Here is a 23088-nt window from a genome sequence, read left to right as displayed (position 1 = left end):
TAGTTCAGTTGATTACCTTTTTTAAGTTACTATTTCCACATCTATTACTGCTCTGAATCTCTCATTATATTTTAAACTCGCTGGTGTATTTTATAACTACCCGGTTTACTCAAAGCATAGACGTAAACGCCTGCTTTCAAATGAAGAAAATGTAACCTGTGCTTTGCATCTGCTTCCGACACTGGAAGCTACACAGAGGTAAGCAAAAGGTGGAACCTCTTTCCCTGTCCCAACTCCAAGACCTTCTATCTGGGCCAGGCTTTGATATCTGCCCCTTGGCTGGAAATCCGCATATCCAACTTCACACTTAGCTGCAGCGAAGTAGCCCCGCAGGCAGGCCAACTTCAACGAACCACTAGTGGTATCATCATTAAAATCCTGCTGAAGGTCACCATGGAAACCGCCTGCTGAGGTTTCACTGCTGCACTCGGCATCTCCTAATCAGCTACCATGTGAAATGCAAATGCAGACAGTCTGAAAATTAGTCAAGAAGAATAGAGGATGAGGATGCAGATATGTGAAATATTCATGCGCTTCATGGAAAAAGGAAGACAGCATGAATGACACAACAAAGAACGGCCCCTGACATTCTTGCTATCATTTTGCATTATTGTTCACACCCTACTGTATTTCTAGGCCTCCAGTTCTCAAGTTGGTTACATGAACTGCCGTATCTATAGTCTGCAATAAATAGTAATTAAGAATGGCCAAGGTAAAATGACTAATTGGTAAACCCACAAAGAGGTTTATTGCACAAATTGCACAATAGATCAAAATTCCATCCTTCGCAAAGTCACAGAACAATCCTTTTAAGTCCAGTTTTTGCTTCCATAAAGAGGAAAATTTGTCACTGTAAATACAACAAAACAAAAACACTGGGCAGTTTTCTTTTATTAATAGTCCAATCACTGTCTTTGAAAGCAAAAAAATTCAAGGCTCAGAATTACAATGCTTATTCTATAAATGAAAATGCACAAAACCTTCTGTTTTTCGGAAGGTATTTCAGTGCTGGTTTTTATTTGTGTTTTCCAAGTAACCTTTAATTCACATAGGCTGAATTCAATTAGAATTGGTTACTAATATGCATCCTTTGCTTTACAGCTTCTATCGGTTCGCCCTGTTCCTTTTCAAAGTGGCAAAGTTATTTCAAAACTAGCACGTTAGATCATTTACAAGCAAACATTTATGTTTTTTAATCCTGTTTCTTTGAGAAAAATATTTAGTTTCTTTTAATTTTATTGTTTTTTTTTTTTTAAAAAAGGAAGTATGCCCCTTAAATGCATTAATGACAGTAAAAAACTGCTATGTATCAACTTAAAACATATCCTGCTGTGATATGCAGTTATATTATGCCATGCTACATTTCTCTGAAATTTACTGTTAGCACCCACCCTTTCTTGTAAAAGACCTGCCATTCAATGGTATCAAACAGTACTTCGTAGTTGTATAATACAGATAAATGGGAACTTTATCTGTAGTGAGCTATATTTTTATTTATTGATTGATTGATTTTAATGTAAGCCTCTAGAGAAACAAAGTTAGTGCACTAATTGATTGCCAAGCGTAAACTTGTATAGTTGTGCTTTTAGAAAAGCATAATACATATGTAAGATTCAATCCCACTATGACGTGTAGTACATATCATTGTGTATTCTAGGACAGCCTTTTGAGCAAAGAAGCTCAATGAAATTAAGAAGCTAACAGGATGAAGTTTCCACCTTTAATCCCCCCAAAATTTTATACCATTTCAGGGAAATGTTTTGACAGAAGAACTTGAGCAAGTTCAACGAGCAAACACTTACAGGCATCATCTGCAAATAACATAAAACTACACAAGTTCATTACTACATTGGAAGCATGCCAACACTAAAATGAGGATCTAGCCTATGAAAAGGAAATTACTTACTTCTTCTGAATAGTGATCTGAAGGGAGAGGTGGATAGTCACACTGCTCTATCTTCTTGCACAGCGAGTACAAGTTCATTTTATCACCATAAAAGGGACTCTGCAGAGCAGCCATCTGTTTAAGGAAAATGTACAGTTTTCTTTTGTGTTTTTAAGCACACTTTTTGCCATAAAACCCGCAACACTAGCAAATCAAAAGCAAACTTTAATGATTTCCTGTCACAGAGCTAAAATCAGAAGTTCTTTAGCTATCCAAGTAACCAGTCCACGTTCTTACTCTGTGCCGTGCCTATCACAATCCTAATATTACAGTGCTTAATTGTATACTGTAGTGACTGTACCAATACCGTATGTGGAAAATTTGGGTAGTTCCACCTACAGCTGTTAGGAAAGGTTTTGCACCACAGAAGGGGGACTTTCTTCTTTTGGAAGAAAGCTTATTATTTATTAGAAAACATTATCTGATCTAAAGCAATACTGCCTGGTAAAAACGCCGGGTAACAACAGCAGGTTTTGTAGCATCTCACAGCTAGACCTGGTTAAAGTGCTGCAGGGTTTTGGTACTGTTTTGTGGGGTGCTTTTCGTTAATTAAAAAAAGCTAACAAAGGTAACAAAAATACCCTCATAATTCAATCTGTTATTCCACATCATTTCAAAAATTAATATTGTCACCCAAAACATCATCAGAAGTACAGAACTGACATCCATAACTGTATTTCACAACTGTAATAGAAGAATGTAGGAATAGCTACTGGAGAACACCTACACAAACAACCATCCTCTAGGCAGTATTAGTAAGCCTATGCTTGGCTTCCAGACAGCGTTAAAACTTGACATTTAAGGTGGAAACCAATGCTATGGCTAGCAGGATTACAAATCTTAAAATTCATTTATAAACTCTCCATTCTGTTCAAAGCCTTCCAAGCCTTTGAACCGCGGCAGCACGAATGTTGCTCTGAGCACAGCGCTGCCCCAAAGTCAGTCACCCTTTTCTACATGTGCTAATAAGTTTGATTTTGGAAGGACAATGTGTACATTCCCCAGACAGGCAGAGTGTGTGTGAAACACGCTAGTCCATGCTGTGCTACTCAGTGAGCTTCAGCAGGGACAGGACAAGCTGAAAATGGCTCTCATCTGTCTTCTGGTCTTCCATATATCAGCTTAACTCTTTCGTGTCTAAGCACCAAGATTGCTGGGAAATACACACAGAAAAAATGCCTGAATTCTCTAACCTTTGCCTGGTATCTAATAAAACATCTCACAAGTAGTTTAGTACTTCTTCATACAAACTTCAAGTAAGAATAAATCATATTAAAGCTCCCCAAGCGAACACAGTGCTACAGTTCAATTCTACACTCCTCCCAAACACTCTATAACCGTATTACCAAAACGCTGTTAATTTTGGGATTTACATGCTATTGTCTCTTACCTTAAAAAGAATGTTAAAAATGCAAGCTAAAGACCAAAAAAAGAAAAGAAAGAAAAGAAAAAAGAAAAGAAAAATCAACTGCAGGGTCTGTATGCATGCAGAAATTCTAAATAAATGCACAGATACTCATTTTTGTACTCTAGGTGTTCATTAAAAAGTACTTTTGTTTGAATGCTGCAGAGTGTTAAAAAAAAATCTGAATGTCCCCTAAGGAGTTAAAACAGGAATACTATATTTTCATGCATCTCCTGCTTTGACAGATGAAAAATGTCAACTGTCCTGTTTTTATTTTCAAGCTTTTGCACTATTCATCTGGTTCATTAGTGCATCTCGCTGCTGCCCCTGACAGCTGCTCGCCCTCTCCTCCCAGCAGCTGAATTTTTCAGGCTAATTTGATCCTCCACACTGAGACGATCGCTAGAATGATTGACTTGCTCCCTGACCTCCAGGGTCTGACTTTCCTGATTAGTATTCTGGGGGTGTCTGAGGGATGAAAGCCCACTGTCTGTCTTCAGGGCTGGTGGCAGCTCTCTCTCCTCTCTTTTTTTTTTTTTCCTCCCTCTTTTTTTTTTTTTTTTTTTTTTGAACTGTAAGCCACCAACCTACAACCCTGTAAGGATGCAATTGCTACGCTGAACAATAAAAGGAAATGTGTAAAACCTACTTTTCCATGTAAAGGTCCATGTAGCAAAAGCACAGCATCTTGATTTTAATTAGTAAAGTCTACTTTGTTGCATATCAATTAAAACTCAAGTGGTAGTTGTTTTTGAGGTTTCAGAACTACCAGGGGCTCTAAAATTCAGTCTAAAAAATACTTTTTAGCACTCCCACAGCTAGCATTGAATAACGTACTGTTACGTGGGTTAGAAATAATGCTTTTAAAAAAAAAAAATTACACGTTCTAGCAAATCAGCCTAATCTCAAATGAAAACATAAATGAAGAGAGTTTATCAGCAATTAAGCATTTATTCAGGTGATAAACATGCCACAGCTTTTCCCCAATTAAGCTAGAGAAAATCCAGAGCACATAGCAAAATCAATAGAACATGTTAAAATGCAAGCAGTAGATATAACGTGCACTGCAAAAAGAAACTGATAACACATCCTATGTATTAGACCGTGCGTGACTGAAGAACCTTAAGCAACTTCTTTTAAATAATAAAAAATTAAGCATATATTGAGATTAGTATACCTGAATTTCTAAACTACACCTCAGTGAGAAACATCAAAACAAAATAAAATCTGGGGTACTGTAGAACTAAACAGGATAAATATATCCCCCCAAAATTAAAAAAACATAATAAAGATCTGTAGTATCAGATATTGCTGTATGTTATAATTACACAATACCTATCAACTATAAGAATCCTAACTGTTCCATTCTTAAAGAAAAAAGTACCATGCCACCATAAACGTCACCCTGATGCAACATCAAAAAATAAAAACAGAAAGGTATCTGAAATGTTGAGCTAGCAAATAAAATTAAGATATTTAACTATTTTGAAATTATTCTCTAGATCAAAGAACAAATTCATTTTTACACAGGTTTTTAACATGGTCTATCCAGCATCGAATAAGCTATCTGGGAAAAATAAAAAGAAACTTCAGAAAATGAGTACTGATTTCTGTCCAGCAGATCCACAAAATTTCATAAAATGTAGAAGAAAATAATAATCTTAAAACATGCTTATTGTATGTAATTTATTCCCTGAGGTTTTCACTTCTTTCCAGACTAAAAAAAACCACAACATTTAGTTACAGGGGAAAAACCTGTAACTAAAAAATCCTCATTCACTTCTGTGCTACCTTTAGTCTTCTTACTTGTGCAAGTGTATGAAGTGGAACACGAAAATGGCAGTTGCCACGGTCAGTGCTGGGGAACCTGAACATGGAGTTATGTATCTGATTTTAACTCACCAATACTTGAGCAAGTGTGACACTTAACTCTTGCAGATCGTCTCAGAGATTTACAGGCAACAGCTACACATGGGTCTGTAAACTCTTCAGAACTGCTATTTGCCCTTCTGATTAACAAATGATATGCAAGAACTCTGAAAACGTAGTTGCCTTAGAAGCCTACCTGTTCTTCACACTTTTCTTTGCCTCTATTTGCATTTGCCCCATGTATTCCTTTCCCCAGAAGGTAATGAATAAAACACCATTTATAATTATGGCAGTGTCACCCACCAACCTCAACTGTATTAGTGGAGAAGTTACCCCATACTTCTGGTTTAGCTATATGGGAAGAAGCAGTAGAAAAAACACTGATTTTTGCACAGCAAAAGTAACTCCAAAGTTAATTAAGTTAGCAGAGATAACTATAGCAGCCTATGTGATTTTTCATTTCTTTACTTAGGTTTCAAATCATTAAAAAAAAATTACGTTAGTTTTCAAAAGCATTAGTCGCATAGTTAAGTCAATCCTACTATTATTCAAAGCATTATTACCCAGACCATAAAATCCACACAGGCCACTGAAAGCATCTAAAAGAATTTTTACATCTGCTTGTTGTTATTCACTTCTTAACCCTTCAGTTATGCCCAAAGAAATGGCTAAAAAAATCTTCATAGTGAGCCCAGTAAATGGACAGTCTCTAATCATACACAAATCTAGTATTTCATATGTGCAAGTTACCATAAGAATTCTCATTAAGGTAGATATTTAAGAGCTGACAAACATCTTTTCTAGAATACTATATACTTTTCTCAGCAGCAAGAAAATAGATCTTACAACGATTTCAGTATACTGGGGAAGGGTGCCGGGGGGAAAGCATTATTACGTTCACGCTATTGTCAGTATTACCTCATACAGCAGGCAGCCCAGAGACCAGATGTCAGATTTGAAGTTGTAACCATTTTCATGTATTCTCTCCGGAGACATATAATAAGGTGTACCAACTGCAATAAAAACCACAAATATTTTTGAAAAAAAAATTGTTATATAACAGTAAATAGTTTTCCTGATTGAGAAAGTACTTGGTTTTTTTAATTATCTTTCACAGTTTTCATTTTAGTACACGTGAATTTCAGCTCATACTTACAACTCTTTAGTTTGGTGGAAATACCCACAAATTAGACTAGAATTTCATCCAATGGAGCTTTACTTTCACTGTAGATATCTAATTCTCGGAATTGTTCAGTTGCAGAACACTTACAAGTTATACTTTTAAAGAAGCACGGAAAGTTTCCAGAGTGAGGATTTCCTCGCAGGAAGATGCACAGCACACACACCTCCCTGCCTTGCTCCCCTCGAGCCCCGGCGCTGGCTAGAAATGAGAGCAGCTAGAAATTCTCTTCCATTGGCTTCGATTTTTTTTTTTTTTTTTTTTTTTCCTTTTGAGAATATATAAATCAGAAAAGGCTGCTTTTGAAACCAATAAGCACAGCTTAACTTGAATATCTGAAACCGAGCCCTGAAATCCAGACCTCCAGCATCCCAAAGAGAAAGGCTGGAAAACCTGGGAGCCAGGAGAAGCCGAGGGGCTGAGGAGCAACTTGGCCACCTGCCACAGATGTATGCTCTGCAAGGCATTTCCATCTCCCCAACCCGTGGCTGCCCTGGCATAATCCTGCCTCAGAGCTGTGGGCCACAGGGGCACACGGGCTGCTCTTGAAAAGCAGCATTTCCTCACACTCAGAGCACGTCTCCATTAGATGCTGCAGGACAGCTCTCCCCCCGATTTTCATCAGCCCCTACCCAGCTGTGCCACAAGCTGCCTGAAAAACAGAAATGCTGACAAATGTTTCAGTTCTCAAAAAAATACTCAAAATTTGAGCTCTGGGTTCCTACATGACAGATGAATACAAAAATAATTTTTAAGAAGTTGTGACAAATCATCTGGGTGGCAGCTTTCATGCACCGTCTCTAAACATTCTCCCTATATCCCTCTCCAAAAAACTACTCTCTAAAAGCAAAAAGAATACAGCTACACAGGTTTTAATCTTCTGTGGAATATTTCCATAGGCACCAAATCTTGATGATGAAATACAAGTGAACTCGGTACAAATTGACAAATTTCCCAATTTACCACCTGGCAACCCAGCCAGCAATTAACATCAACACTCTTACTGCAACCTACAGAAACAAATGCTATAACCTCACACTGTTCTATTTAACACACATTATGAGGATTCCGATCTTTTCGAGTTTCTGAATTAGCCTCATCTAGTCAGAATTTAACTCTACGTGAATGAGACGTAATGAATCTGTAATAGCTCGAAATCTGAATGATCTGACTAGAGCTTTAATCAGAATTAATAATTTTATTCTAAACATTTCCAAAAGAATAAGGTTTTGACAACACATCCTACTGTTTATAAAGGCTGACATCTCAAAGCATACTACACTTTCTCAGGGGAAACAGAGTAGGAAAACTAAAGAGCAAACAAACAACTTTCCCCAGCTCAGCCTGGGAAATGCAAAGCCATCTTCCCACAGCCCTGGCTGCTGCTGCTGGAAACCTGCAACTTCAACTGACATTCCTCATAGCACACTGGTGAAAGAGGCACCGAGATTTTGCAGCACAAAGACAGAGCTCACGCACTGCACCCTAGCGCTGACTTGGCTCCATAAACCTTATAAGGAGAGGATGCAAGTCCCAGGAGAGCAGGGGTATTGCAGCCCCAAGTTCTGCATTGGCGAGGCCAAGCTGCACAGCTGCTGGCTGAGACCAAGGGACATCAAGAGCTTAAAACAAGAATGGGGAATGGCAATTCAAACTGATGGAGTGCTGCAAAACCATCCACTCTCCGGGGATTTTGGCATTTATCCACAGGCAAACAGCCTAGAGAGATGGCATTCTCCCCCTGAAAGAACAGCATTGGGATGGATGGTTTGCAACACTAATATAGCTCCAGAGCATCTAAAAGCAAAACAAAGCACTCAGCTATTCCAGAGTATCAGCAATGGGAGTTTAAGAGATGTTTAATGACAGCTACCTTTAAACTGGAAACTAATTAAATCGCATTTGGCTTGATACAGCTTTCACAGCTTTGCAGTCCGTACTGTACTCCTCCCTGGAAACCTTGCTTTTCTTCCTCCAGGGACTTGTAAGCTTGGGCACCTTTGAAAATTTTTAGCTGCATTCTGCACCTATTAATTAATGCACAATTTAGTGTATTCAGATGCTTTCCTGGCAGAATTCCTCCAATAAAGAACAAATGTAACAGTAATCTGGTTCTTAACTGGTTACAGAAGTAGTGCCTTCCTTGCGCTGAGCCATCAGCCAGGAACTGGCAGTGAGTAATGTGCCAGAAAGAGGCTTCACACAATCCACAGGGGGCAGCTGAAAACACGGAGGTTTGAAGGTTCAGAGCTTACCAAAAGCAAAGGTAATTTTAACCAGTAGCTCTGGGAAGCCTGCTGATACATTAGGGGTCTGATCTGACTGTGAAAGATTGATGATAGTGAAAAGGCTGAACAAATGCTATCATTTTACAGCGTTTAGCCTAGTGTAACACCTTAACTGCAACACAACCTGAAGCCCCCAATGACCAACAAGTGAAAGGAATAGAAATCACAGTTATGTAGCTGCTGAAACCACAAAAACAACCTGAAGATCTAGACATCATTACGACTTGTGAACTGTTTTCAAGAGAACATGGCACAAAAGATTCGTTACTCTGACAGTCAGGAATTACTGAAGGCATTACAATGCCTCAGAACAGTGAGCAATCTGAGTACGAAGTGCAAGCGACCGCTTCATTTCATTACATGCTATTTTTCCTTCCTCAATCATTGTTGTGGGTTTGGTTTTTTTTCTGTTAAGTAAAATACAACATCATAATACAGTAAAGACATAATTTTCTTTAGTGATCTGAAGAAACAAGAGGGATCACAGACAGAAAAAGAAGAGGTAACACAGTGAGGTGTAGATGCTTCCAAAAAAAAAAAAACAAACAAACAACAAAAAAAAAACCCTGTAACTTATATACTCTGTTTACTGCATTTCTGCATCTCAAGTAAACTACAGGCTTTAAATGTCATCTTGGAAATGACCAGACAAACTGCTTCCTCAGACCCTGCTGCTCCCTGCCATTAAAGATGCTGCAGATTTGAAGAAATGTTTCTTGATGTAAGCCTACTGTTATTGATATGGGGAACAGACATAATGGAAATAGTGGTTGTGAGGGACAAGGGAGTAGGATATGAGCGATCAGAGGCAAATAAACATTTATGAAAAGGGGAGTTATAACAAACAGTCCATCTTATCACCTGCATAAATGCTTGATTCTAACATCTCAGTTAAAGGAGACTGTGTTCATTGAAAAAAATAAATGCATTGAGGAGGTGAAGCAAATACAGCAACTGACTTCAAATGCTATCAAACTCTAACTGGGAGAAAAATCTGTCCAGCACACGCTAATATTATTTATACAATGCAATGTAGTGGCTGATTCACAAGATGTTCATTAGATGAGCTCTGTTATCCTTAATAATGAAATTTTGCTCATTGGAGAACATACCTGATTTCAGGAAGGGGGCTGAAAACCATAAGAGTTACTGCAGTGATTTGACAGAACTGCAAAACAAGACTTCAGTTGAATGGGCAGAAAAAACCTAATTTAAGTAATCAAAACATAAGGTTTATGAAAAACTTTATGTCCTGGAAATCACAGGCATTTTATAATACATTCTTTTTCTTTCTTCTTTAAACATAGATAAAGTAGGCTTTTAAGCGATAAGCTCTTTTTCAACTACAGACATGAGGTCTAAAACAGGGCACTAATCCAACGTAGTTTTGCAACCTACCTATATTATGCAAATAATCCAACTATAGAAATCAATCCATAGTTACTGGATTATTTTATAATGCAGAACTACAAATTCATAACAACTCATCTTCAGCTTTCAGATTACAGTAGGAAACCTCAGGTTTTTGTACATATAATAAGGGCTGTTTTAATACAGCTCCTTAACGTGATGCTTCAGCTGGAGCTGTCCCCTGCTAGTGCTCCTGCACAATGATGGTGCAAGTTGTCAGAACAGTGTGGCTGAGAATATGAAAGTGAGCTTCACAGCTAAATGGTGCTGCATGCCACCACCTCAGTAGGCTTTGATCCCTCTGCTGAGTTAGAGACCCATATATAAGAATAGTTCCTAATATTTTTACAAGGCAGTTGGTATGGTGTTGTTTTTTATTCCCAATATCTTGCACGAGTTCACAATTAAATTTCTCATATGACACAAGGGCTGATCCAAAAGTAATGCCTCCTCTTTTATTATACTGACCCACATTGGTGGCATGGCAATAGAGGTCAGATCTTCTCACCAATATTCCATTACAGATTGTTGCAGTGTGAAGATGGCAGCAGAGAAGCAGTCTGACAAAATGGTGCCCGACATGGAAGTGCTTATGAAGAAAAGGTGTGCCACTGAATTCCACACAGGGAACCCATCAGCATTCACTGACAATTGCTGAACGTCTGGAGACCAAAGGGGATGTGAGAGCAGTGAGTGGTGAGTTTCAGCAGTGGGACAGCCATAAATATGAAGTACTTTCAGAGCGACCTACATAGTTCTGTGCTATTGACACAGGTACTACAGAAATGACAAGTTGCCAAACCACCGATGAATCACCAGAATGCAATACAAATGATGATTTGCCTTCAACAATGTGAAGAGGATTACACATCTGTTGCTCTGCCCTGCAAGAAGGCATTCACATCATGGCAGTAGTGACAGCATACCGTGCAGCCATCTAACACAAACACACCAGAGAACTGATTTATTTTTTTTTTCCTAAGGTGAAACACTGAAATATGGACTATTTTTAGATCCACTGAAAGCTTAACAAAATTAAAAGTCACATTTCCCAAGTAATTCCATGAACTGGCATGAGGATTGCCATTTCAAAGAGCATAAGGCCTAGCATTCAGCCACAAAAGAAAACCACAACAAAAACCCACAATCATAGAGAAAGGTATGAGGACATGACTTAATGTATGTTTCTTTCTTATTTGGATTCTCTTCCTGACACTACTTTTCCATGTAATGATTTCTGAAGCTAAAGAACTTGTCAAGCTCATAACAAATCAACAACACTAAACGTCTTCATTTCCTTGGCATTTTCATAGGAAAGATTTTTATTATTTTTATTATTAATAAGGTACACACAAGCCATAACAGACTGTTTTGGTAGGCTGTGCAGAAAGAGTTAAGAACACTGACAAACACTGTCCAGTTCAGGTTTTATTTTTTCTTCATTTGAATCAAATAGGTTATCAGCAAGTATTTTAATTAACCAGTATTATTCATAATTAGCAGTTAGAAGCTGTAGCTAATGAAAATTTTAGTACATTTCTTTATTTCTGAAAGCCCGAGTCTAGTTTGCTACTGAAATTTTTATAAAGCCTGTAAACAAGTATGAAGTGCTACACATGTTTGTAATTCACTATTTTCTGTGCACCAATGGTTTATGGAACCATAAAAAGATGCAGCTTTGGAAGACGTTTCAGAAAAAACAGCATCAGAAAGTGCATGAGAAAATAATCTGAAAGAACAGTCTCTCTAAGTGACATTATAAATCACTGCGTGACTGTATCCACTGTAACCTAAGTTAGCAGCTCAACAAAACCTTTCTTCTAGGCTAAATTCTTATAGTGGCTCATAATGAGGGGGAAAATGGGAAAAGAGATGGGGAAAAAAGGTAAACACATCAGTTCCTCTACCAAGAGGCAGAACACAACATTAGGAAACAATGGCTTTTGTTGTTGTTTGCTTGTTTCTCCCAGCTCCCTCTCTGTATCAATGGATCCTGTATTTATAAGAGATGAGTTTTAACATATTTGGGTGGTTTCAGATTGTTGTGGGTTTTTTGTTTGTTTTTTTTTAAACAACCTCTTCTTTGTAACCACTCCCCTGCAACAGGGCAAAATAAGCCACGGTTGAAGCAGATGGCTCCTCCTTAACTTCCTGACTTCTGCCTCAGCACAAGTCTAGCACTCCTATCCTCACACCGAAGTCTACCTCAATTCGGATTTTCAGGTGCCTGCAAATGCAGTACAGAAGCAGTTCCCTCTTCATGCTGCTCTTAATGCCCTGTTTCATTAACAGGCAGTAGAAGGAGTCAAACTATGACAAATAAGAACTGCAGCCAGAGACAGCCACCAACCTGTCAGAGTAGCACAAACAGCAGCAGCACTTTCTCCATCATTCACTGTGCCACAGATTCATGTAAAATCCTCAGTGTTGGATTTGAACTTTTATGCGAAACCCAAACACGCTTCCTGTCTTCAATGCTTCTTCTTTGCCTCTTTACCTCTTCTCCAATTAATGCAAGATGGCACATTTGTTAAAGCTTCACTTCAGAAGTATTTACACCTTGTTTGAACTACAACAATATAACACACCATGCAGAGAAACACTGGAAGGCATAAAAGCATGCCCAAAGACCTTCTGGGAGATGGGCAAGTAGGAAATACCTTTTCTAAAAATTCCTTTCCAAAACAATTACGATTGTTAACATAAGCATCACCCCCATCTCAGATGTGGTACAAACATGGTGAACATCAATCCTCCTTTTTCCGTATTCTATTGGTAACTTGGACTAGTTGAATATTATTCAATTAAGAGATGAAAATAAATATGGTCCATTTTAATTAAAGAAATTGTATTTCATAGTCTAATTAGAATGATCGATCTGAACAAACAATTTTTTGTGGGGCCTAAAAACAATTTTAAGTGGGGACTTAAAACAGAGACTGCAATTATTAACTAAAATTTAAGGAAGCCAAGAACAGATACCTGCCTCATCATACACTTTTGTGAAACAAAAATAACCAAAAGCCTAAAGACTGAATAATCACCTTCGTTAAAAAATCTCATTCAGATGCATCTGATTTGATTTTACCTATCCATATTCCACTGCTGCTAAGGTCCTCTGTCTGCCTCCATGTCCTTTAAAATGATCAGGAAACAATTTTAGACATTACCACCCATAGCGCTGCTCTTCCTGTGTTCATTTCACACCCTTTGCAGTCAGCGTCCAAGGCAGAATTCAGCAATCACTAAGCAGGCAGCACAGGGACAAAAAGCTAAAGATGATACAAAACTACATAAACAGACTGTAAACGTTAAACCTAAAAAGATGCTGCTACTCCAGAAGAGAACAGGATCTTAAATTAAGGAAACCTCTTAGATTCTGTCACTTGTTCATTCACTGTATTTAAAGTAACTGTCAAAGATTTTTTTCTCTGAAGTCACTTCAGACTCCAAATGCTCTCATACATTACTCAAAAGATACAACAACTTCAATTAAATTTTTGCTTGGAAAATATACTGGAGTGTTTGTTTGAGGGTGAGTGTGTGTGTGTGTGTGTGTGTGTGTGTGTGTGTGTGTGTGTACACAACACAAAGAATAAATCTCGCATTTCAGAAACCTTTTGGATATCCATAAAAATTTAATTTCTCCCTTTCAAAAATCATTATAGTTCATAAAGCTCAATTCAGCACTCTTCTCAACTTATTTAGCATAAATTGAGGAACCCCATCTTAAAATATTTAAGAATTACCCTAACAAAAATAACAACATACAGTACCCGTAAAAATTAGAATAATAGCCTTTCCATGTGTCATTCTTAAGTTTGTAAGGATAAGAAAATAAGAAGTCATTATGCACTGGACTTTTTTCCAAGCTGATCAGTAAATGTTCAGTCAATTTCTACAGTCATTTGGAAGTTGATCTATTACATATTTTTATTTATATTTAAGTTAGCAGGTGCTCCTCTTTCTGATCTTTCCAATCACATCATCAACATGCCTTCAGTGCTATCCATACAATATAGAAGCATAAGCAATTACCACATTCTAGTTGTAGATTAAGTTCATTCAAATCAAAAAAACACATCAGTATTATTGATTTTGTTTTTTCCTATCATTTCTAAAAAAAATGCTACTGAAATGCAGACTTGTTTCAAGACAGAAGTGTTCATTACATGATTCAAGGAAAAACAAATACAAATAACTGTTTGCTTGAAAACGACAGCACCTCAGTGTTACAGCTTTCCTGTATTTAACATCTCTGCCCATCCTAGTTTTTTAGATAGCATTAGCTGCATCTAACACTTTTTTTTCTCCCCTCAAATGAATGGCCATAGTATTTACACCATGTCAAAATCCACCTTTTCTCCATCTGCCCCTCAGAAAAGCTTACCTAAAGAATGAGCAGCTGTGGTTTTGGAACTGAAAAATCGGCCAAGACCGAGATCTCCAAGCTTTACTACTCCCGTAGCTGTAATGAACACATTAGCTGGCTTTATATCTGAAATAAATAAATACAAATAGAACTTTAATACTATGAAGTAGCAGAAAAAGCTATCACTCTATCAATAATAAGCTGAATGACATCTTTCAGTATAGACAGTGCTATTTGACAGTGCTGCTCAGAAAAATTCAATCTCTTATTCCAAATTTCACAATAATCATTTTAGTTGTCCAAACAGCACACAAGCAAAACATTTAAGAAAATGAAAAATATTAAAGTCCAAAACAAACAATAATACAACCCACCTGATAACTACAGAAACATACACAGGTAAGTTATGTAAACTTTACACAATGAACTCCATTAGAACCATAAAAACTCTCGTTCTGCTCAAAATCACAGAAGAAAATGTTTCTGTGAACAGTAAATAACATTTTTTGTCACTTCCACCGATCAGATTATCTGCAGCAGCAAGATGTTATTTAACTGAATGAGGGAATTCACTGATACTTTAAACAGCCAGCATTAACAATAAATAAAAAAAATAAAAAGATACACTCTGGAGAATGTTTATTTGAACTCTTCATTGGAATTGGGCTAATCAAGTAGAAACAAAGAAAAATAATGATGTATTCCCCAGACAGTTATTTTTTACAAGCAATATTCTCTTTAAGTTTTCATCTAATCCTCTAGAGACGAGAGCGAAGATTTTTATTCTATGATTTTTAACTAAACAACTACCCTGTCAGGCTTCTAAATAAGCCAGCCCCATGCTTGTTTGGCAAGTGTCCCTAGCTCTTACCGAGCTCATTGGCTCATAGGCACAACACACTGCAGCTCACAACTTAAAATCATAGAAGTGTGAAGACACCACAGTTTGCACAAGATATAGGCTTGGTTAAAGTGACTGTTAATAACCCTTCAAATGCCAGCACTCCGAGTTTCTAAGGTGGTAAAGTACTAAGATTTAGAAAGGAAGACAAGAAATTTTGTTATACTCCCTGACCTAGTTTTCAGGACTTTAAACCATGGTAGGCAAAACAGGTCAACACAGACATCAGCTCAAGTTAAAAACATTTTTGACGGTCCTTGGCTTTTATATATAATTATCTATAGATTCACAAGAAAATCTAGAGGTAGTATTTCAGTTTAAGGAACTCTTTCATTTTGAGCTGAAATAAACTGAACTATTTTAGTCATAAAAGCATTAGAGAAAGACAGCTGTAACTTACAGAAAGAATCTACAGCTTTACATCCCCCTCCGTAAAATTTGCACTTGCAGATAACCATACAAATGCACAGGGAAGAACAGCAGAACCACAAGGGAAAGCCATTTGGGGAGGGGGGTCCTGTGCATCTAAGTTCATCTTGCTAAAAGGTACAGCAGCTTTGGCTGCAAGTGACGCAGCTCAGCAGTGATAGAGGGACAGGGCTTTTAGGCAGCTCTCTGCATCCCAGGAGAAGGAAGGCACCAAGTAAGGACTTGTAATTTCACCTCAAGTCCATACACAACTTGTATGTCACAGACAGAAGGACTTCCAAGGCAAAGAAAAAAAAAAAATGTACATCTGAGAAGCTGCTACACAATTTGTTTTCTCTGACATGCAGTTAGAAAGCAAAATGAAGACAACATAGAGAGGAGACAGACAGCCATCAAGAGGCTTACAATGGGTAAAAGTGATTAAGAACCTGACAGGGATAGCTGACAAGTACAGGGGCTGCTGGGACACACTACTTGACACAGAGACCAGGAAGAGCAGAGAGGAATAGAGAAGGGAAAAACGCTCGTGCCTGCACGTAATCCAGCAGGTAAGGAAGAAAGGCCAATACATCACTGGAAGGATGCACAGCAGGAGGTAAATACCTTTCCAAGGAAAAAAGAAAGGTGGAAAAGGTGAAAAGAAAGGATGAATAGTTGTTTGAGAATGCAGGTAAGTATACGTAGAGAGGACGGGCAAACAGAGGAGGACAGATAACATGAGCCAGGAAAATGAACTGAGCAAGGGAAGAGGCAGCAGCAGCAAGGTTTCCATTAGTTACAGAACTAGCACAGATTTTGAACGCAGAGTATCACACGCTGCTGCTGCAAACAAATGCCTACCACAGCCAAGTAAATGCATGACTTCTGTCACACTTGGCCGTTCCTTACAAAACATTACAAAAACATACATTGTGTCAGCTGCTGAAGATGATTCCATTGTGACTTTATTTGGTGTAACTTGTGTAGAACCAGCTTAATTCCCCACACTGTAAAAGGCTTAGTTAAGACAAATCTTTGATCCTGTATTACCTCTATGCATAACACGACGAGAATGCATATGTTCCAATGCACTGCAAAGCTGAACAAAGTACTTCCAAACGGTTCTTTCAGGAATCAACCTCTTCTGTTTCTTAAAATGCTTAAAGAAAAAAAGATAGAGAATATCAAAATTTAAGACTTGCATACAGCAGTTGAACAAAAAAAAGCATAAAATCCTTTATCTAAAAATCAAGCACAAGAGGCTACGAGAGCAATTTAAAAGGTTTACTGAACGATTTTTCCCTCAGTATTTAGCATCTTTCATCAATCCACGCGTTTAGAATCAGCAAACACATATAACTGTAATCAGCAGAATGAAACTGCTATTCCCCCAGCCCTCCACAGGACCTGTTAATAACACTATTTGTGTGGCATGCAACAATTCTCAGTGCAGAATGAAATGTGATCAGGACAGCCCAGTGCTGATTAAGTGACCACAGAACAAAGGTCTGATGCAAAGGTAGGTGCACTGAACGTCCTGAATGAAATACTCCCTCACACCAACTTCTATTTCTGTGTCCTTCAAACGGCAGAAAAATAACGGTGGCAAACAATCACAGAAAGATCACATTAGAGCAAATGAGGTTATCTACTGCAGAAGTTTAAAGGAACACCAATCATTTCTGAAAATTTCACTGCAATCCAACTCTTGTTCAAATGTTTCCCATCCCGTATGAACCACCATCACCAGTAATTGGTAACAGTTCAACAGCCCGCTAGAACTTATGGGAAGTGCAATTATGCTCTGCCACACACATCTTCAAATATAATGCTCAGCAACTGAAATAATACAGACCTCCAAAAACGCCTACTGAAAACCTGGAATTCAGCCAGCTCTACCTCATGCAAGTTTGGTCATTGTAATTTCTGCAGCTAAAGGTGAGAAGACTGATAAACTGTTGCTCGCTTTGTCAGTTTTTCAACAGAATCCTTATTCTAACAGATTGTAAGCAGACAAAGAAAATATACAAACGGCATTAGTTAACTTCCACAGAAATTGAAACACTCGCACGTACTTGAATAGCATGTATACACACACGTCACAATCGCACACGCCCTAAGTTGATACGACAAACGTTTATTACCCTGGGAAAATAAAAATATTTTCATATACGATGTTAGAATGTGCCACTGAGAAGCTGACAGCCGCATCTGCACGTTACGGAGACGGGCAGGAGTACAAGAAAAACGTTTCTAAAGTAGCTGTTGTAAAATGCATCAGTCGTACAAAGGATCACAACATTTCACCAAAGTGGTGCTAGTTACAGGGATTATTTCAAAATGCATTTTCATTTAAATGAGGCAAAGAATATAAATCACTTGTTTAAATATAATTTTCGCAGTCTTGGACTGAATCCAAACAAACCCTGTGTATCTGTTCTCCCCATTGCAGGATTTGCATATCAGAAGATTGTTTGATGTCAACAGGAAGATGGAGACCAGGTTTCTTTTCATTTAAAAACACGTACACAATACATGTAAGTGTATGCACATGAAAGCACAGTTCCTTGATTTAAAATGCATTCTGAAATTACCATAATTATAACTAGGTATTTCATTTAAACATTCCCATTTTATTTATTTATTTTAACTGAAACCTAAGTAAAAGCAGTGATGAAACACTATTCACAACATGACTGAAACGGAAAGATCTTCCATTATGGATTTCCATATCTACGTACTTAAAAAAAAAAAAAAGAATATACTGATGGCTTTCAGGACAAGCAGCTGTACTCAACCACCAACTGTAACGCTGTAGCTGACTGTACACCAAATCACCCGCTTCCATTCCCACAGTGCTGTTGTGCATTAAGTTATTAAGATGCAGTCTCATCCTACAGAAGAACTTAAAATCCTGTACAATCATAATAACTTCTCTTTCTGAAAGCACTGATAATAGTAACTTATTAGCCCTGTAGACTGAGCCTTTATCAATATAAGATACCCACAATGTTGAACAACAAGAAGAAAAAGCCATCTTCACTTTTATTGAAAAATAACCCCGTGCCTTTAAGATAAACTGACTGAACATTGGTGTAAAGACTCTACTATGAAGAACACACATTTTGCAAAACTAGCAACTGAAACACACTGTATATCTCCAGGAAACAGAGCAAGGAAAAAGAATCTCACTGTTGCTTGGAACTTCACCTTCTAACACGGAACATAGATCAATGGAATACGTGGTCAAATTTAAGTATATTTATACCAAACAGCATAATGAAATTTATTGCACGTGCTATCTGTAGTCTAAGTAAGATCCTTTGCTCTCCTTTATTTAGAAAACTTTATGAAATGATAAACAGTTCTAATAGTTGCGTGCTTGGCCATTCTGTATGGGGAAGTCAAAAATGCAGAAGACACATCAGCAAGGATTAACATCCTTCACTGCAGCTGAGCACAGCAGCACCATAAGCAGTTCACTATTAAAACTAGCTTACAGCCCAGTGCTATCATTCCCTAAGTCTAAGGTCCAAATACGCAAATAAACCTGAACTTTTCCCTTCACAGCATGCACACTGCTGTCACCTGCCCAAATTTCACCTCAGCAGAACATACCTTGCCTGACACAAAGCCTTCAAGAAGCGCTCTTACCATCAACAGTTTACTATGCTGCCTTCTGTCGTACCTAAGGTTCAGAGCGCAGCCCTGCTGCCTCTCCAACCGCTGACCTTATAGGGTGTGACACAAAAATAAGCAAAAAAACAAAACCTAAAACCTTTGAGGTGAAAGACCATTCTCAATATAGCAGAGACAGGGAGAAAAGAGAACTGCTGGTGCATGTGCACCAAAACCCTGGGCTCTGCTGCAAGCATCTGTTTTAGAAATAGAGTCAATAGAGAACGCAGGCACACTCAGGCAGCAGACTGCCTCCCAGTAAGAATTTCTCATTTCAAAAGCTACAGCCCGTATCTATATGTTTGAGAACAGAATCACACTGAACTACTTACAAGGTTTCTCTATCTCTACAGTGTTTGTAGAGATAAACCCACAATACAGTCATTTCATAAAACAGGATTATTTTTTTCTGGTCATAGATTTGTTCTCAAATACCTTTAGCTTTAATGTAGGCATTTACATCAGCAGTTTCTCTTAGTCACATTCCCATGCCACTCCACCCCACTCTCTCCCATTTTTTTTATTTTTTTTTATTTTTAAACAGTCTTATTGAGCAGTTTCATCATGGGAAAAATGGAACTCTCTAGGTTTTCCCTAACAAACTGCTAAAAGAAAAAAAGAATACTCCCAAATGTTTCCAGCTAAATATAGCTACTTTGCACATAAACAGCGTATGCCATTCAGTTTCTTCCAGACAAAGAAAAAAAATAAGCAAAGCATAGAAGGGGAATAAAAATTTAAAGTCAGTACAAAAGCGTGGAAGTACATTATACTGAGTTTCTAATGATGATCTGATGATCCTATAAAGGTCATATTCCAGAAGCTAAAGTAACAGCAAGTAGCAAATGGTCCTATCTAGGCTCAGTGAGGGCAGTTCAGAGAATAATCCTTAAGGAAGTGTGCTCGACTATGTTTGGTTTTTGTAAGAAAATTAAGAACTTCCTGCAGATGAACAAAGACAAGTGAGAACAGATGACTTCAACATAAGTGCAGATTTCAGGTATGCTTACATATCAGCAGCCATACTTTGGAAAAAGTATTCAGTTCTGATGTTAGTGTGTCAGAGAATTTTAAAGGTGTGATTTAGGTTGCTTCAGACCTCACTAAACAGGAGGGTTCTAGAACCCAATTAGACTGAACTAGAAATCAAGAGGCTTGTGAACATGTATTGTAAAAAGACAATAAACTGATAGTGTGAACAGTTTTCATCAAGTCAGTGTTAAAAAGTGTTCTGCCCCTCAATTACTGTGAAACTAGTCTCCAAGACCATTCACCGCTCTTCTGCTGTGCATGCTCTAGGCTAGAGTTCTTAGCAATTTCTGCTTGTGATTCCTAAAGATTCTCCTAAAATTTAGAATCATCTGGGTTGGAAAAGACCTTCAAGATCATCACATCCAACCACCAACCTGACTCAGCAAGTGCCACCACTGAACCATGTCCTTTAGTATCGCATCCACAGATCTCTTACATACCTCCAGGAACAGCAACTCCACCACTTTATTGGTGCCAATGCTTGAACATCCTCTCCATGAAGAATTTCTTCCTCACATCCAATCTAAGCCTCCTCCATTGCAACTTGCAACTATTTTCTCATATCCTGTCACTTCTCATTTGAGAAAAGGGACTAACACCCTTCTTGCTGCAACCTGCTGCCAGGCAGCTGTAGGCAATGATTAGGCCTCCCCTAGCCCCAGTTCTCTCAGTTGCACCTAATCTTTGTTTTCTAGTCCCTTTGCCAGTTTCTCGACTCGTTTGTGCTCTAGCACTCTGAGGCACTGAGTAATATGATTTAGTGGGCATGGTGGTGATAGGCTGATGGTTTAACTAAACGATCGTAGTGGTCTTTTCCAATCTTAATGAGCCTATGTTTTAGCATCTCAATATCCTTCTTGATTTTAGGGACTCAAACATGAACAATACATTCAAGGTGCAGTCCTCACCTGTGCCACACACAAGGGGCAATCACTTCCCTAGGCTTGCTGGCCCCACTAGTTCTGATGCAGGCCAGGATGTCATCAGCCTTTTTGGCCACCTGGACACAATGCCACCTGCCTGAGAACAGTGGAAGTGGCATCTGGGCAGCTGAGACAGGTAATTCCAGAAGTACGGGCAGGAATCTCACTGTGTAAGTACAATGGACAAATCAGAACTGGCTAGGGCTAGCTGGGTCACAATACAAGGGTGAAGATTGATTCAAACATCTACACGCTCCTGAGAGTCTTGTCTTTCTAGAAATTGAGTTTCTACCTCAGTTATTTTCTGTTTAAAAGGTCACATGGTTCTAGCAGGAAAGCAGCGTTCCAAAAGCAACTATCTGCTCTGTTCACCAGAATGCCAGACTAGACAGGTCCTTCCTCTCAAAGAAATAACAATATCAAACATGAAAACCCACACAACTGAGATAGAAACAACTTCTCAAACACATTCTCCTTTCAAATACAGTTAAAATGAGGACAAGAACTTAAAAAAAAAAAAAAAAAACACGTATCAAAATTCAGATATTTCCACTTCTACTGTATATTTTCATGCTAATCATCTATTAATTGGACTGCTAATATGATTCCTGATTAAATTCCCTTGCGAGTTTGGACAAAAATCACTACAAACCCATATTTGTACTCATCCAATCCTTTCCAAAGATTAATTTCACGTTTCCTTACAGTCTATCTATAATCACTGTGCTCTACCTAACATTATTGCTCACGCAAACAAACAAAAAAAAGACAACCAAGAAGCTGCAGCATTCAGAGATAAAGATCACCTACAATAAGCAGGTCTACTTGCAGAGCCACTAAAATAAATTTCCACTACTGAATCACTTTCATTGTCTCTGCAGTTACTGCTGAGCAGGGCTTCTTGAAACACGTAGCTACATGTTTAAATCCAGCAGTATTTGTTTACGTACATTTCTCCCCAGTAAAAACCCTTGGGAAAACTGTTACTGCAAGAAGAAGTGAAATTTGTGTTTGAATCATTAACTCTACCTCCTAATAAAAAGCAGTGGTGTGACACAGTAAATACAAAGGTTTCCATTTTAGCTTTTTTTCTTCATTTTACTACAATTACAGCAGACAACTCTGATATCTTTCCATGTTCAGCAAGTTATCTGCACAGCACTGACACCTGCACAAACACTGACACTGCAAATTTTGCAAATGAACTCAGTGAAAACCTAAAAAAAAAAAATGAAATGTCTTAAACTATTGCTCACAGTGCATCTTGAACAGGAAGAACACTAAAATCTATTAGCTACCACCTTTCAATTCTCCCTTCTTTTGTTGACAAACAATTCTGATAGCAGTGGGCAAAGGCAGAGATGAAACACACCCAGCACTTCTGCTCCAGTCAGACCTACCTGAATAGCTTCATGGCATTTGACACCAAGTTAACTTTTTATTGATGACTGACACCACCACACTCCTTGAGAAGACCACCAGCATACACAACAGCTTCAGATGTGTGCTGTGAAGGGGACTGTTGCTAAGACAGAACAGTGCTGGTAGTCTCACTAGCTTAGCAGAACATCTGCCCAATTACTGTCCCAGTGCAGACACTGACAGCAGCTCCCCCTGTGCAGCACACACTGCAGTTGCGTGCAGGTGGCACGCTGCTGCTCCCCTTCCTGCTAACTG

At 38.3% G+C, this 23088-nt stretch overlaps 1 protein-coding gene across 4 annotated transcripts in view; it reads right to left on the bottom strand.

Annotated features, from left to right (window-relative positions):
* The window catches only part of NEK7 (NIMA related kinase 7), a 62404-nt gene that overhangs the window by 6731 nt on the left and 32585 nt on the right, over positions 1–23088 (bottom strand). For all 4 annotated transcript variants that reach the window (XM_090146150.1, XM_031595809.2, XM_031595811.2 and 1 more), the window contains 4 exons: positions 16829–16937; positions 14488–14595; positions 6138–6232; positions 1907–2020 (listed from right to left, as the gene is read on the bottom strand). In XM_090146150.1, coding sequence (XP_090002276.1) covers positions 1907–2020; positions 6138–6232; positions 14488–14595; positions 16829–16937 — 426 coding nt within the window. The remainder of the gene's footprint in view (positions 1–1906; positions 2021–6137; positions 6233–14487; positions 14596–16828; positions 16938–23088) is intronic.

This window comes from Phasianus colchicus, chromosome 9 (assembly GCF_987193195.1).
Source record: "Phasianus colchicus chromosome 9, bPhaCol1.hap1.1, whole genome shotgun sequence".
NCBI classification, from domain to species: domain Eukaryota; kingdom Metazoa; phylum Chordata; class Aves; order Galliformes; family Phasianidae; genus Phasianus; species Phasianus colchicus.
Note: the sequence above shows the minus strand (reverse complement) of the source record. Positions and strands in the feature narration are given on the sequence as shown.